The sequence below is a fragment of the Sminthopsis crassicaudata genome, chromosome 1 (assembly GCF_048593235.1).
Source record: "Sminthopsis crassicaudata isolate SCR6 chromosome 1, ASM4859323v1, whole genome shotgun sequence".
Lineage (NCBI taxonomy): Eukaryota > Metazoa > Chordata > Mammalia > Dasyuromorphia > Dasyuridae > Sminthopsis > Sminthopsis crassicaudata.
In genome coordinates this window covers 223,720,602-223,733,022 of record NC_133617.1, presented here as the reverse complement: position 1 = coordinate 223,733,022, position 12,421 = coordinate 223,720,602, and the positions used below count along the sequence as shown (strand labels likewise).

The 12,421-nt window shown below is 31.1% G+C and overlaps 1 protein-coding gene across 6 annotated transcripts in view; it reads left to right on the top strand.

The window, feature by feature from the left end:
- PTPRM (protein tyrosine phosphatase receptor type M) overlaps window positions 1-12,421 on the top strand; it is a 938,548-nt gene that overhangs the window by 623,851 nt on the left and 302,276 nt on the right. For all 6 annotated transcript variants that reach the window (XM_074275249.1, XM_074275231.1, XM_074275235.1 and 3 more), the window contains one exon: window positions 6,657-6,789. In XM_074275249.1, coding sequence (XP_074131350.1) covers window positions 6,657-6,789 — 133 coding nt within the window. The remainder of the gene's footprint in view (window positions 1-6,656; window positions 6,790-12,421) is intronic.

The following is a 12,421-nucleotide window of genomic DNA, read 5'->3' as shown; positions in this document are numbered from 1 at the left end:
CTCAGTTGTTACAAGGTAAAAACAAACTTTATTCCACTTCAACAACATATATCAGTTTAGAACAGAGCCAAGTTTTTTTTTTAAATTAATTTCACATCATTGTTTTATGAATGCAGACTCAATCACTACCCCAGAAGAATCTCAATTCATACATTTATTATTTGTAACCTGCTTATATATGTATTTTGAATTTCTCACTCTTTCCTGGACTATCTTTAATTTTCCACTGCATTGCATATAGAATATGTTCAGCTTTTGCAAGTAATAATAAGAAACATAATTTTTCATATAAAACTGAAATTATAGATGATTTGATACATTCACCTTCTCTGAGATATTAATTTACTTTTTTATTCTTTGTTCTTATTTTCCTGCTTTTTACTGCTCTCATTTATTGATGTAGCTGACACAGTGTGGATAAGATAGTATATCAAGTCCTTATCTCTTGCCACATAAGTAGTAAAACTTCTAGGAAATTATTAGTACCATTACGACCCCGATGAAATAACTTCATTTTCCATTTGCATTTTCATACTCATAAGCAAGTAGTAAAAGGAAGAAACAATTTCTTTGTCAGTAAGAAATTCCCAATTGAATCATTATTTTCTAGGTAGCAGTTCATCAATAAGTCTTATCACTGGTGATATGTGCAAGAATTTTTTTTTTAGTTTTTTTTTTTTTGTTTTGTTTTTTGAGTTGGGAATAGAAGTAGTCTTGTAAAAGTTATTTTTGACCTTTTCAAAATTAAATTGAATCAATTCTAGTGAAAGTTTACTTTCTTCAAGATTTGCTTATGAACTTTGCATTTGAGTAACTCATTTTTGTATTTCATTATTTTGTATCTCATTATTGCTTTCATCCTTACTCTAGATAATATGTACCATATACTATGGTACAAATAACTCTGAATCCCCATTAAGGAAAGATCTCTTCTGGTATGTGACAATAAACAAGTCACTTCATCAGTAAAACAATAAAATATCTACCTTCCAATAGTATTCTGAAGGTCAAATGAAATAATATATACTTAAAGAAATACATAACTGTTAGATATTATTGTTAATAATATTGATAATAATAATTACAATAGTAATGGAATAAAACCTCCTTGAAAAGCAAAAGAAAAATGATAGTCTTCATAATTTTTCTCTGGGTCTCTAACCACTAATAAGACAAATTAAATCAAATTGAATTATTGTTATACTCTATTCTTACAGCATGTAAATCATTCCTCACTACTTGTATTCTGAATGAAATGTGGATTTTTTTTACCAATCTTGTTTTCTCCCTTTCTTCTCTTCTCTATACTCATGGGTCCTTGATACTGTCCCTTTTTGAAATTTGTTTCTATTGTTTCCCAGGGTATACATCTAGTAAGTGCCTGAAGAGGGATTCAAACTCATAAAATTTTGCACCATCCAACTGCTCTACTTTCTCATTCTTGGAATTATGGGAAACTTTCTTTAATCCCCAACTTTTGCCCTACCACCAGGGAAGCTTCCTTTCTGGTATCTCTCTTTGATTCATCCTGAGAACTTAGATACTCTTCTGCTTACATATATCATTGAATGCCCTATCTGCTTCCTTGGCATTGTTCTATTCCTTTTTCTTCTGAGGAAATTCATATGGTCAACAGAATAGTAACAGTTTAGTCTACACCCCAAGGTCACTAGGTATTCTATGTCTGATTTGCTGATCTTGTTTCATTTTCCACAAAACATTGGATTCAAATGGGCTTTTCTGCCTATTTTAAAACGAACCATCATTATTTGGATCTATGTTACTTTTCTTCGATTTTTTTTTTTTTTTTTGCTATTAGATACCATATCAGAGATCCTCACTGATAAAATTTGACTCCATAGCCCCCTCTCCACTCTATCTTGGTTTTCTTGGTCACAAGTTATTCCATCTGACAGAAAAGTGATTCAATCGACATAACTATTGGAAAGCAATGTTCCCAATAATTGTCTGTTTTTATCCTTAATTTCACCAGCTTCTCTTGCTAGATCGCTCTGCAATACTTGTCATTTTATTACTACTGAATGAGTTTATACCAGCTTAAATTATACCCATGACAACGATGCACACATTTAGCTTTATTCTTTAAAGATACCCATACAAAAAGCTTTTTAATAATCCTCAACCAGAATATTCACAAGTATAGAAAGTTATACCTTTACAAGAATAACTGTAATTTATGCCGAGGAGAATGAGATTTGATATCATTAAAAATCTGACCAAAAAAGTTAGCAAAACAGGGGAAACATTTTTTAAAACAACTTATACCAAGTGGCAGTTCATAAAATTTTACTTTTAAAAACATGGATATGGGTTAAAAAAAAATAGAAAAACTACCAGTTAAAAGCACCTTCTATCTCCAATCATACTTTGTCAGTGGCTTACAGATACTATATAATTGTAACATATTTTTTTTAAATTTTTATTATTATATATATATATATTTTTATAATATTATCCCTTGTATTCATTTTTCCAAATTACCCCCCCCCTCTATTCCCTCCCCCCGATGACAGGCAATCCCATACATTTTACATGTTAATTGTAACATATTTTAAAGAAATTTTCTCATAGGTCAATTAAAAACTCATGTAGTAAGGTATAAAGGGAAAGGAAAATCATCACTTTTAGTTAGAGTTACCTATGAGTAATATGTAGACTTCTGGAATAGAAGTTAGTTTTATTTGTCTTTGCTTTCTCCCTTTTAGTTGCAAGTAAGGCTAAGGCAAAGCAAATAGAGATATTTGATAAAATTTCAAAATTCTTATTTTGGTGACTTATTTGAGGAACTTTCGATATGAATATTCTTTGACATTCTTCCAGACTTTTTTTTTATTTTGAGAAAATTGCAATTTTCATCTATACATAAAAATTATATAAAAATTGTGCAAAAAAATTAAAACAGAGGGTGGCAGTTTATTTCATATCAAGATTTTTGTTTATTTTCATCTTTTTCTAAAACATCTAAACTATAAATAAATAAAATTGTACTTTTAAAAACATGGATATGTAAACTAGTCTCATAATATAGATAAAAATACTTGAATTTGGCAGCCAGTATCTAATATTACTATTAAAAAAGAGTTGGAATAAAAAGTTCATCATTAACGTTGTCCAACAGCCATACGTGTTATTTTTCCCTTCAGTGATAACCCATTTTTCATGAGTCATCCTACTTTACCATATACCAATATCGGTCAGGAATAATACATACCAGTATCATGGCCTACACTTCAAAGTGAATTAGTAGCAGCAACCAAATAATGATGCTACATAGAAAATGCCAACTGCCTTCTCCCTTGAAACTTGCAGAAGTTGGGTAGGTGCTTAGTCAACATAAAACATTTAAGTGAACATTCTACTCATCATAATGTAGAACAGATAAAGAGATAGCTTATAAGAGGAAAAGTATTATAGTCCAAAATATTCCACTTTCAGTTATTGACTTAAAGCATATCTCTGTCATAGCAATTATAACAACAAATACAACTAGAAAAAATTCATTTAAAATGTCAATAGTGACTTCTAAAATTCATTTAGAGAATCAGAAGTCCAATACCACCAATAAAGCAGAATGATAGGTCATGGAATAGCATTTAATTAGATCAAAAACAGTCTTATTTTAAGAGGATATATATTAAGGGATTATAAAATTTCAGAACTGAAGGTACCATAATGACAGCCTAACCTCTTGCCCCCAGATTAATCTAAGCAGCTAGGAAATTAAATCAGCCATCCTAGGGATAGACTGTCCAGGTTAGTGTGTGACTGAATGAAAATTCACCTGCACTATACAGAGCCATCTCCAGACCTTACTTTACATCCTGTTCAACCATTTGCCAAGAATATAGAACCTGTGTAGGTAGCTTTTTACCTGTCCTGCCACATGTAAAGCACCTTTCTCTTCTCACTCTGGGAACAGTGATCAAACCAAATATTACTGTAAATGCCATAATAATCTACTCTTTCTGTGCTTCTGCTCAAGAGTATCTGCAACTTTGCACATCAAAACTCCTTCCCCAGGTCAAAAGCTCCCTTAGATGTCTGCTTCTTAAGGAAAGTGGCTGTCAACCTTTTGTATTTATAATCCTGAATGCATAGCACATAGCCAGTGCTTTAAAAAGGTTATTTCATTCATTCATTCATTCTAGTTGCCCTTTTTTGTGTGGCATTTACCTTATCAACATGATTTGTAAAATGTGGCCACATACAATATGTGAACTAATTAAAAGAGAATACAGCAAGACTCAGTTCTTTATTGTTCAAGACTACTATTACTCCTTTTTTTCTAAATAATGTATGTATATATATATATACTTTAACTTATATTGAGTTGGTAGTTCACTGAAATCCTTGAATTTTTTTAAATGAGTTGCTATATACCAACAGCGCCCTAGATTTGTACTAAATAAATTGATTCCTTAAACTCAGATAATATATTTATCCCAAATAAATTTCATCTTATTTGCTTCCACTTAATATTCTAGATCATGCAGATTTTTTTTGTCATCTGATTTATTAGCTATCCTTTCTAGATTTGTGTTGTCAGAAAATTTTAATAAGTGTTCTCTGTGTCTTTATACAAATGATATTTCAAAAATATTAAATAGCATAGAGTCAAACATAAATTCGCAGTGTGATTAACTAAAGACCAACTTTCAAGTTTTTGGATGAGAAAAAAATAAAGAATATTAGAAATACTATTTTAACCTTTATGACTTTGAAACACTTCATTCTTGATATTCAAAACACTTTAATTTCTTTTAAAATAATTTATTCTGTGTCTGTCATCTATTTAGGCAACACTATGGTATGGTGGGAAAAAATGCTGGATTTGGAGTCAGGTTCTGAGTTCAGGTCTTTCCTCTTCTGCTTATTATCCATATGAATTTTGGCAAATCACTTAACTTTCCTTCATCTGTTTTCCCAGTTTTTTGAAGGATTTCAGCTGAATCAATTCTGAAGCCACTTCTATCTTTTAATATTTACTTATATCATTTTTCGCATTTTAAAAAATCACCATGTTTTAATGACATCATTGAAGAACTGGAAAATTTGATCCATTTTACGATAGAGGTAGGGAAAACCATCTCTGTATAGTTAGTTGTTTCCTGAAATTATGTATATCAGAACCTGTTTGGGCCAAAATCACAATTGAAAAAATGTCTTTATCCATTCATTTTAATATTCACTTAGATTTATACTTATTAAAAAAAATCTGACCTTTATAGATATTTAAACAACTATAAAAGAAGAAAATTTAATTTTTCATTTTACTTAGAACATGCATTTGGCATACAAGTTAGAACTCAATGAGAACAACAATCAAAGCAAATAGTGGCTCAATCAGTGAATAAAATACTCACAGTTTAACCACGTGAATGTGATTTCAACAATGGTGACTTTTCATAAGAAATGGAGAATGCCTTTTTTTGAAATCCAATACATGCCTGCTGAAATTACTGTTTTATACAATTTGCATGTATATTTTAAGAAAAGAATAGTTATTCTATGTTTTGCACTATTTCTACAAGAACTAAATGTGGAGAAAATAAGAATATAAAGGAATCTGAGTATAAAAGAAAGAAAAAGACTGGTATTCATATGAAATCTTAACTTTACTTTACAAAATAAATAAATAGATAATAAAGGAGGAAAAGCATACTGTGAGAAAATTTAGAAATAAATCCTTCTTTCTTGATCCATCTGTCTACCTTGTAAAGGTAATATGGTGCCTCAGATGATGAATGCTGTCACATTTTGATTAAAAAAGTAAAAGTCCTCAAAAGGGGGAGGAAGGAGATTCAGTTTAGTGAATTGAACATTGCATCCCTAACATTTTTCATCCTGAACTCATTTAGTGGAGGAAATGGATATTTCATCAGACATGGATTTGACGTTCCATCACATTATGCGGTAAACAGTACAAACGATGTTATAGGAATAGGGAAGCTGGAAAAGCTAAGACAGTAGCTGCTGTAAGGCACTGGTTATCTCATTTAAACAGATATTAAATGTGGGTGCCAGTAATGTGATCATCAGCTGCTTCCCACTTTGTGAATAAATTGCTTAGAAGAAGTCTTTTGCCTACCAGATGTGACCTAGATTTAGATTTCCAAAGGCAGGGGGGAAAAGTCTATTGTGTTAAAAAACAATTGCTGGTAAAATGTGTGGTAAATGAGCTTATCTCACTTTTCCAGGTGTTTGAGCTAATATGTTCTGGAATTACTGCTTCATTTATGAAAAATAATTGAGGAAAATGTTCCAGCAAATCAAATTTGGATAAAGGCTTAGGATAGCTATTGTGTTGTTAGCAAGTTTTTAAAAGGCAGGACAAGCAGGAAGCCAACAGAGATAATAAAAATATAGAAAAGTGTGTTTGAGAAGAGTCTTTTATAAAAGGGTCAAGCGTGGGTTTGCTATCCAACTTATATTATGGTTTAGAAAAATATTGAAGAACAGTAAGGATAATTATACTCTTTTCAGTGCATATGAAAGCTGTTGAAAAAAAAAACTCAAAGCTATGCTGTCTGCTGGCTCTGATAAGTTTTATTCCTATGCTAAATTCAGCAAAATAATTTTTAAAAAGTAACATCTTTATTCTCACTCTATGCTTTTTCATTTTGTTGAATCTTTAGGAGCTGCCACTCCAAAACCAGACCCAGAGCCAGAAAAACAAACCGACCACACGGTTAAGATTGCTGGAGTCATTGCAGGCATCTTGCTGTTCGTTATTATATTTCTGGGGGTTGTACTGGTAATGAAGAAAAGGTGAGCTTCAAACAAATACTAATTATATGTTTAGTTGTCTGTTACTTTTCCCCAAGAAATCTGAATATTGTTAAATATATTCTGACAGCAGGTTGGTGTTTGACACAAACTAAGAAAATGCTTTGAGAAGTTTGGGGTTTTTGGTTGTTGTTGGGGGTTTTGTCCCATAGGACTGTGATTTTGATATTTATTATCCTGGGGAATTTTTGTGACTATTTAAGAATATATGATAAAAGAATTCCTAGGGAAAATGTTCAGATTTTGTGTAGATTAAACATGCCTTCTCATACCTAAATAACACAAGAATTATCTCTCCTATGGAAATCATGCATTATTTCATCAAGTGGCTCTACTGAGAATAGCATAGGTCTTAAAGAAACTGTGAATCAAGTAGTAGCTAAGATTGTTGCTTGGTTGATTCATCCATCTAATAAAAATTTGTTGACTCACCTCCTTATATAGCATCATGTTTGGGAAGTGGAAAAAATAAAGCTAATAGAAGACATGCATTGCTGTTGATATCACGGTTTGTAAAGGAATAAGACATACAAGAAATATCTATTTCCCTGAAGAAAAATAGGCTTAGGTTAATAGAGAACAGAAAAACTATAATAATGCCAATTTTAAATATGGGTTAAATATGGAGAATGATATGGCAACTGATCTGGCAGAAGGAAAGAGGCAAGGGACAGTTGGAATGCAGTAGCAATCAAGAGAATATTGAATAGTGTTCCTTTTACATCACCCAATCCAATAGGCAGAATAAAGATATTTTTGTGTCCCAGTAAATCTGTAAAAAAAGATCAACTATAGATTACAGAAAGTTACAGTTTAAATTTCTCTAAACTGGGATATAAATAAGAAATAATAGTTTCCCCCTTCTTTTTTTAAACTTACCTTTAAAACAGTGATGGAAAAGGAATGGTTATCATCTTAAAAGAAGCCATGCAATTAAAAATTAACTTACCCTTGAACTTCTATTTTTACTTTAGAATTTCATTTGACAGCACTATGATTTTATTGATGTGAACATTGTCTGAACCCATAGAGAGCAATTTCATGACTTATTCTTGCTGGGGGAGAAAACTGTCACTCAAGAGCCAAACTTCTGGTGATAAGCCTTACAGAATTTACCTAAGCTGGTCCTCAGACAGGGGATGTGTAGTTAGTTGCTTCCTGTGCCTGTTTTAAGATGGTGTCTATATTTTAAAGTAATTTTTTTCAAGGGAATGAAGTATTGTAGAGCTTACTGCTGGTGATGTGAGAAGATACTAAGTTCATTAAAAAGCGTGCATATTTTGACAATCAAAATTCATGGAAGTTATCCAGAGAATTTGTTGATTCACTTTAACGGTTATAAGATTTCAGAATGGGAATTGGTAGATTGTAGACAGGAATGGAAATAATTCATCCAATAAAATATCCCTTTCTGTTTGGAATGTGTAACTTAATTGATAAGGCAGCAATACGTGAAAAAAGACTTAAACATATTTTATTGTCTTTATTTTAACTTATTTCTTGGTAAATGCTTTAGTATGCATAATGTGGTTAGTGGTAAATCAGGCCATGTTAATAAGAGATTCCTTTTTTTTCCCTATCAGATTCTGGTTTAGTAGGCCCACACTATGGTCTGCAAGGCTGTCCTGATTGTGTGTTGGCTTTGAACAATCTTTGTGTTTTCCTATTCTAAGAAAATATATTGTCCTATTTTTCTGCCCCTACTTCTCCCTGCAAATACTTTACCTCATTACCTGCCTTTGGGTTATTATTGCAGTCTAAGTCATGGAATGGTTATTTCACCAAGAGATCAGGCCTTTCTTTAATACTACAGAGACCAGCCCATTATACTTATTGGGGGAAAGGAGAAGCAAGGATAGTGCAAAAAGTTTAGAAAATCATTCTAAAAGTTTAGAAAAGTCAAAAAGTGTTTCTCAAGGGGCATGAATCATCAAAACAATTGTAATAACCATCTATTTCAAATCACAAGAAAAGTTACTGTTTTGTTTCGCTTTGTTTCCCCCCTTTGACATGTTTGACTTGAGAGTTTTTTTTTGGGTACTTTGCTATTTTGTGATATTGTTTAAATTTAAACCTGAGTTGCTCTACAAAAGAGTAAAATATATCCTTTAATTAGGCACTCTGAAAAAGTGTAACAGCAATCCATAAATGCCATGCTCCTCCTCTCCTATACCTTTTCTTTGGCTGTCCCTTTTTTTTCCCCTTATTTCTTCTTTTGTTCATATTCTTTTATTCAATTTTATGCTTTCCCCCTTCCTTTTATTATCTTTTATGAACCTCTCAGGCTTCATTCTTTTATCTACTTTCTATACTTCTTCCTCTTTTTTTGTTGTTTTGCTTTTTATTAGTTCCTTCTTCACAGGATTGTTGTAGAAAATTTGGTTCCTGAGGCCTTTCTGCTGTTTTTTTTTTTAAACCATTCCTCATCTTTCCTTCTTTGTTTCTTTCAAATATTCTCTCCTCACTTGTCCCTCCAACTTAGTTTTATATACATATGATATCTTTGACATGAATTTTTAACAGAATACAAAAACAAAGAAAATATATTTACTATTCTATTTATACACACATACACATATATATATACAGAGAGAGAGAGAGAGAGAGAGAGAGAGAGAGAGAGGAGAGAGAGAGAGAGAGAGAGAGAGAGAGAGAGAGAGAGAGAGAGAGAGAGAGAGAGAGAGAGAGAGAGAGAGAGAGACTAAAAAAAAAATCCTTGTGAAATACATCACTTTTAAGGATGTTTGCGTGTTGGTATAAAGAATAGACAAAAGCCACTAATTCAAGTGCCCTTGTGACCTAAGCTAAATGTTAAACAGACCTCCAGGGGAAAATTGTGGGTAGATTAATTCATTATTCTACATGGGTCTCATGGGTGGTCACTTAGGTTATGTTATAAATAATACATTTGTAAAGAATTGCCTAAGGTAACATCTGGCCTTGGTATAATTTCAAAATAAATACCAATAACTTGTATCAGTTTCTTATAATCATCTACAATCATTTTAATATCATATAAATCATATGCCACAAAATTTTATTTGCTTCTGATAGATCTAAATATTGAACTATGATATCCAGGAGACAAATTTCCCAGTCAGTATATTATATAAATATCTATCTTTTTGGAACTCATCAATCATATGATATATACTCTTTTCATTATCAGCTTAATAGTCATCAACAAAGACAAGCAGTCAAACACACACAAAAGAGTCAAAATTTTATCTAAATTTGCCAGCTTTTTGTAGGGAAGAATTATAAAGTTAATAAGCAAGAAACAATTCAAAACTGTTTTTATTCTAGTTTCCCCTTCCAGTGCTTCCTAGAGTTCTACCACTTTTTACCATATTTTCATTCTTTAATTCCTTCTTTTCTTTTATTCTTTTACATATTTGTGATTGGGTGTATGATTTTATTTCTGTTGGTTTTACTCTATATTACTTCACACACATTTTTATAAATGTTTTCCTATACTTCATCTATGTCATTTTTATGGCACTATAATATCCCAATTATCTCAATATACCATAATTTGTTCATACATTCTGTTATTGTTGGGTTATATAAGGTGTTTCTAATTTTTGGATCTTACAAATAGAACAAGTGTCAATATTTTTATATGGACAAATCCTTTTCTGTTTGGGGGATAACGTCCTAGCCAAAAAAAAAAAAATCCTGAGTCAAAAACAATGTTTGTTTTTTGATATTGTTATTTTGTTTTTGTTTTTTACTCTGGAAGCAAGGGAGAAAGGGAGGAAGCAATCAAAGCTATGCTCATTTTTTTTTTGTTTGTTTTTACTTTTACTTGAATTATATACTACCATATGGAAGGGGTAGGGAAGAAGGAAGGAAGGAAAGAGTAGTTATTAATCACATACTGGTGCAAAGTACTGTGCTCTCCAAAATGTCTGCACTAGTTTGCAGTCTTACCTATGGATATATTTCCTATTTTCTCATACTTTTGTCAACATTGAATGTTGTCATTTAGGAGTTATTTCTGGCTATTTTGCTAACTATGGTGTGCTACTTCAAACTTGCCTTGATTAGCATATCTCTGACCATCTTTTCATGAGATTATTAACACTTTCTCTTTCATTTTTTGTTAATCATTCATGTCCTTTGACCACTGGTTCCTTGCAGACTGTGTAGATAGGCATAAATATGGAGTATTCTAGGTATTCATCACATCCTTATAGATTCAGGTTGTCAAAACATGTGCATTTATTTTAAATAATCATTTAAAATCAGATGAGTGGAAAATAACATTAAGCATGAAAATGTTGTTTGAAAATTTGTTGATATTTAATTAGAAACACGTGGTGGAAAAAGGAAAAAGCTAGAAGACAGTCTAATCTTCACTAATTAGCTCTGTGACTTTTGGAGACACTGAACTTCCATCTTGCCTTCAATTTCCTTATCTATAAAATTATGGGGGAAAAAAGATGTGAATGATCTCTAAGATTAGATATTTTCCAGCTCAAAATTTTTGTTTTCTATGACATAGTAATATCTAGTAGTGCTACCATGTCTTTTTATCTCTGGAAGTAGAACAGATGCCTCTACTTTATTATTTAAATAAAGAATCTTTTTTGTTCAGTATGGACACCTATTAATGATATTGAGTACTACAATAGGTACATTTCTACATATACCAATTGCTCATATAAATATCCATAATACTTAAATGCAAATAATGTTAACTCAGTGGTTTAAGAGAAAACTAATATTATCCCTTTCATCACTGTTAGTTTATTACTTTTCCATGCTCTAGGTTGTACATCCAACCTGTGATAGCCTATTAAAGATACTCACCATTGATCACAAATACTATATTATAAGTAGAATGGACGATTATTTGATCTAATGCAGCCCTGCCTAAAAAGGTACACTTCCCCCAATATAATAAAATAAATAAATATTGTCTTACTGAATAGCCATTATGGTTATAATTATATTTGTTAGTTAAAGACTTATTTTATGTCTAGTGAAGAATCATGATTTAAGGTCTTCTTTACAGTTTTATTATGAATCAGCATTCATTATTTACTTAAGCAATATTCTGTGTCTTCTACAGAATTGTCATTCTATAAAAATTCTAACTGAATTCTGTTGGAAAAAACTAAAAACTGTGCAACTCATATGTCATTGTATAATTTAGATTCATCATTACATAATTGGAGGCAATAAAAATATAGAAAATTTAAATTGAACAAATAATACCAATTTTATGATCTCAATTAATAAATTCCCTAATGATCTTATCCTATTTGTTGATATTAAACTGATTTAATATAAACTTAAATACAGTATTATATTCTTATATACAGTATATACAGTATAGTTAAATACAATATTATTATACTTAACAGGTTCTGATTGTCAAATGTCTATAGTTTATTTTTACTTTTTGTTTAAGTTTTATTTATTCTATAAGTAATTTGCCTACTTAGATTTCTTTCCAACATTAGTTACTTTTCTCATTAGATACATATGACAAACATTAAGTGTATGTGTCAAATAAAAACAGATGAAAAATAGCTTGGCTCGGTTTTACTATTAAGCCATATGGTCTTAGATTCCTGAAATTTACCTGCAATATTTTGTGCCTAAG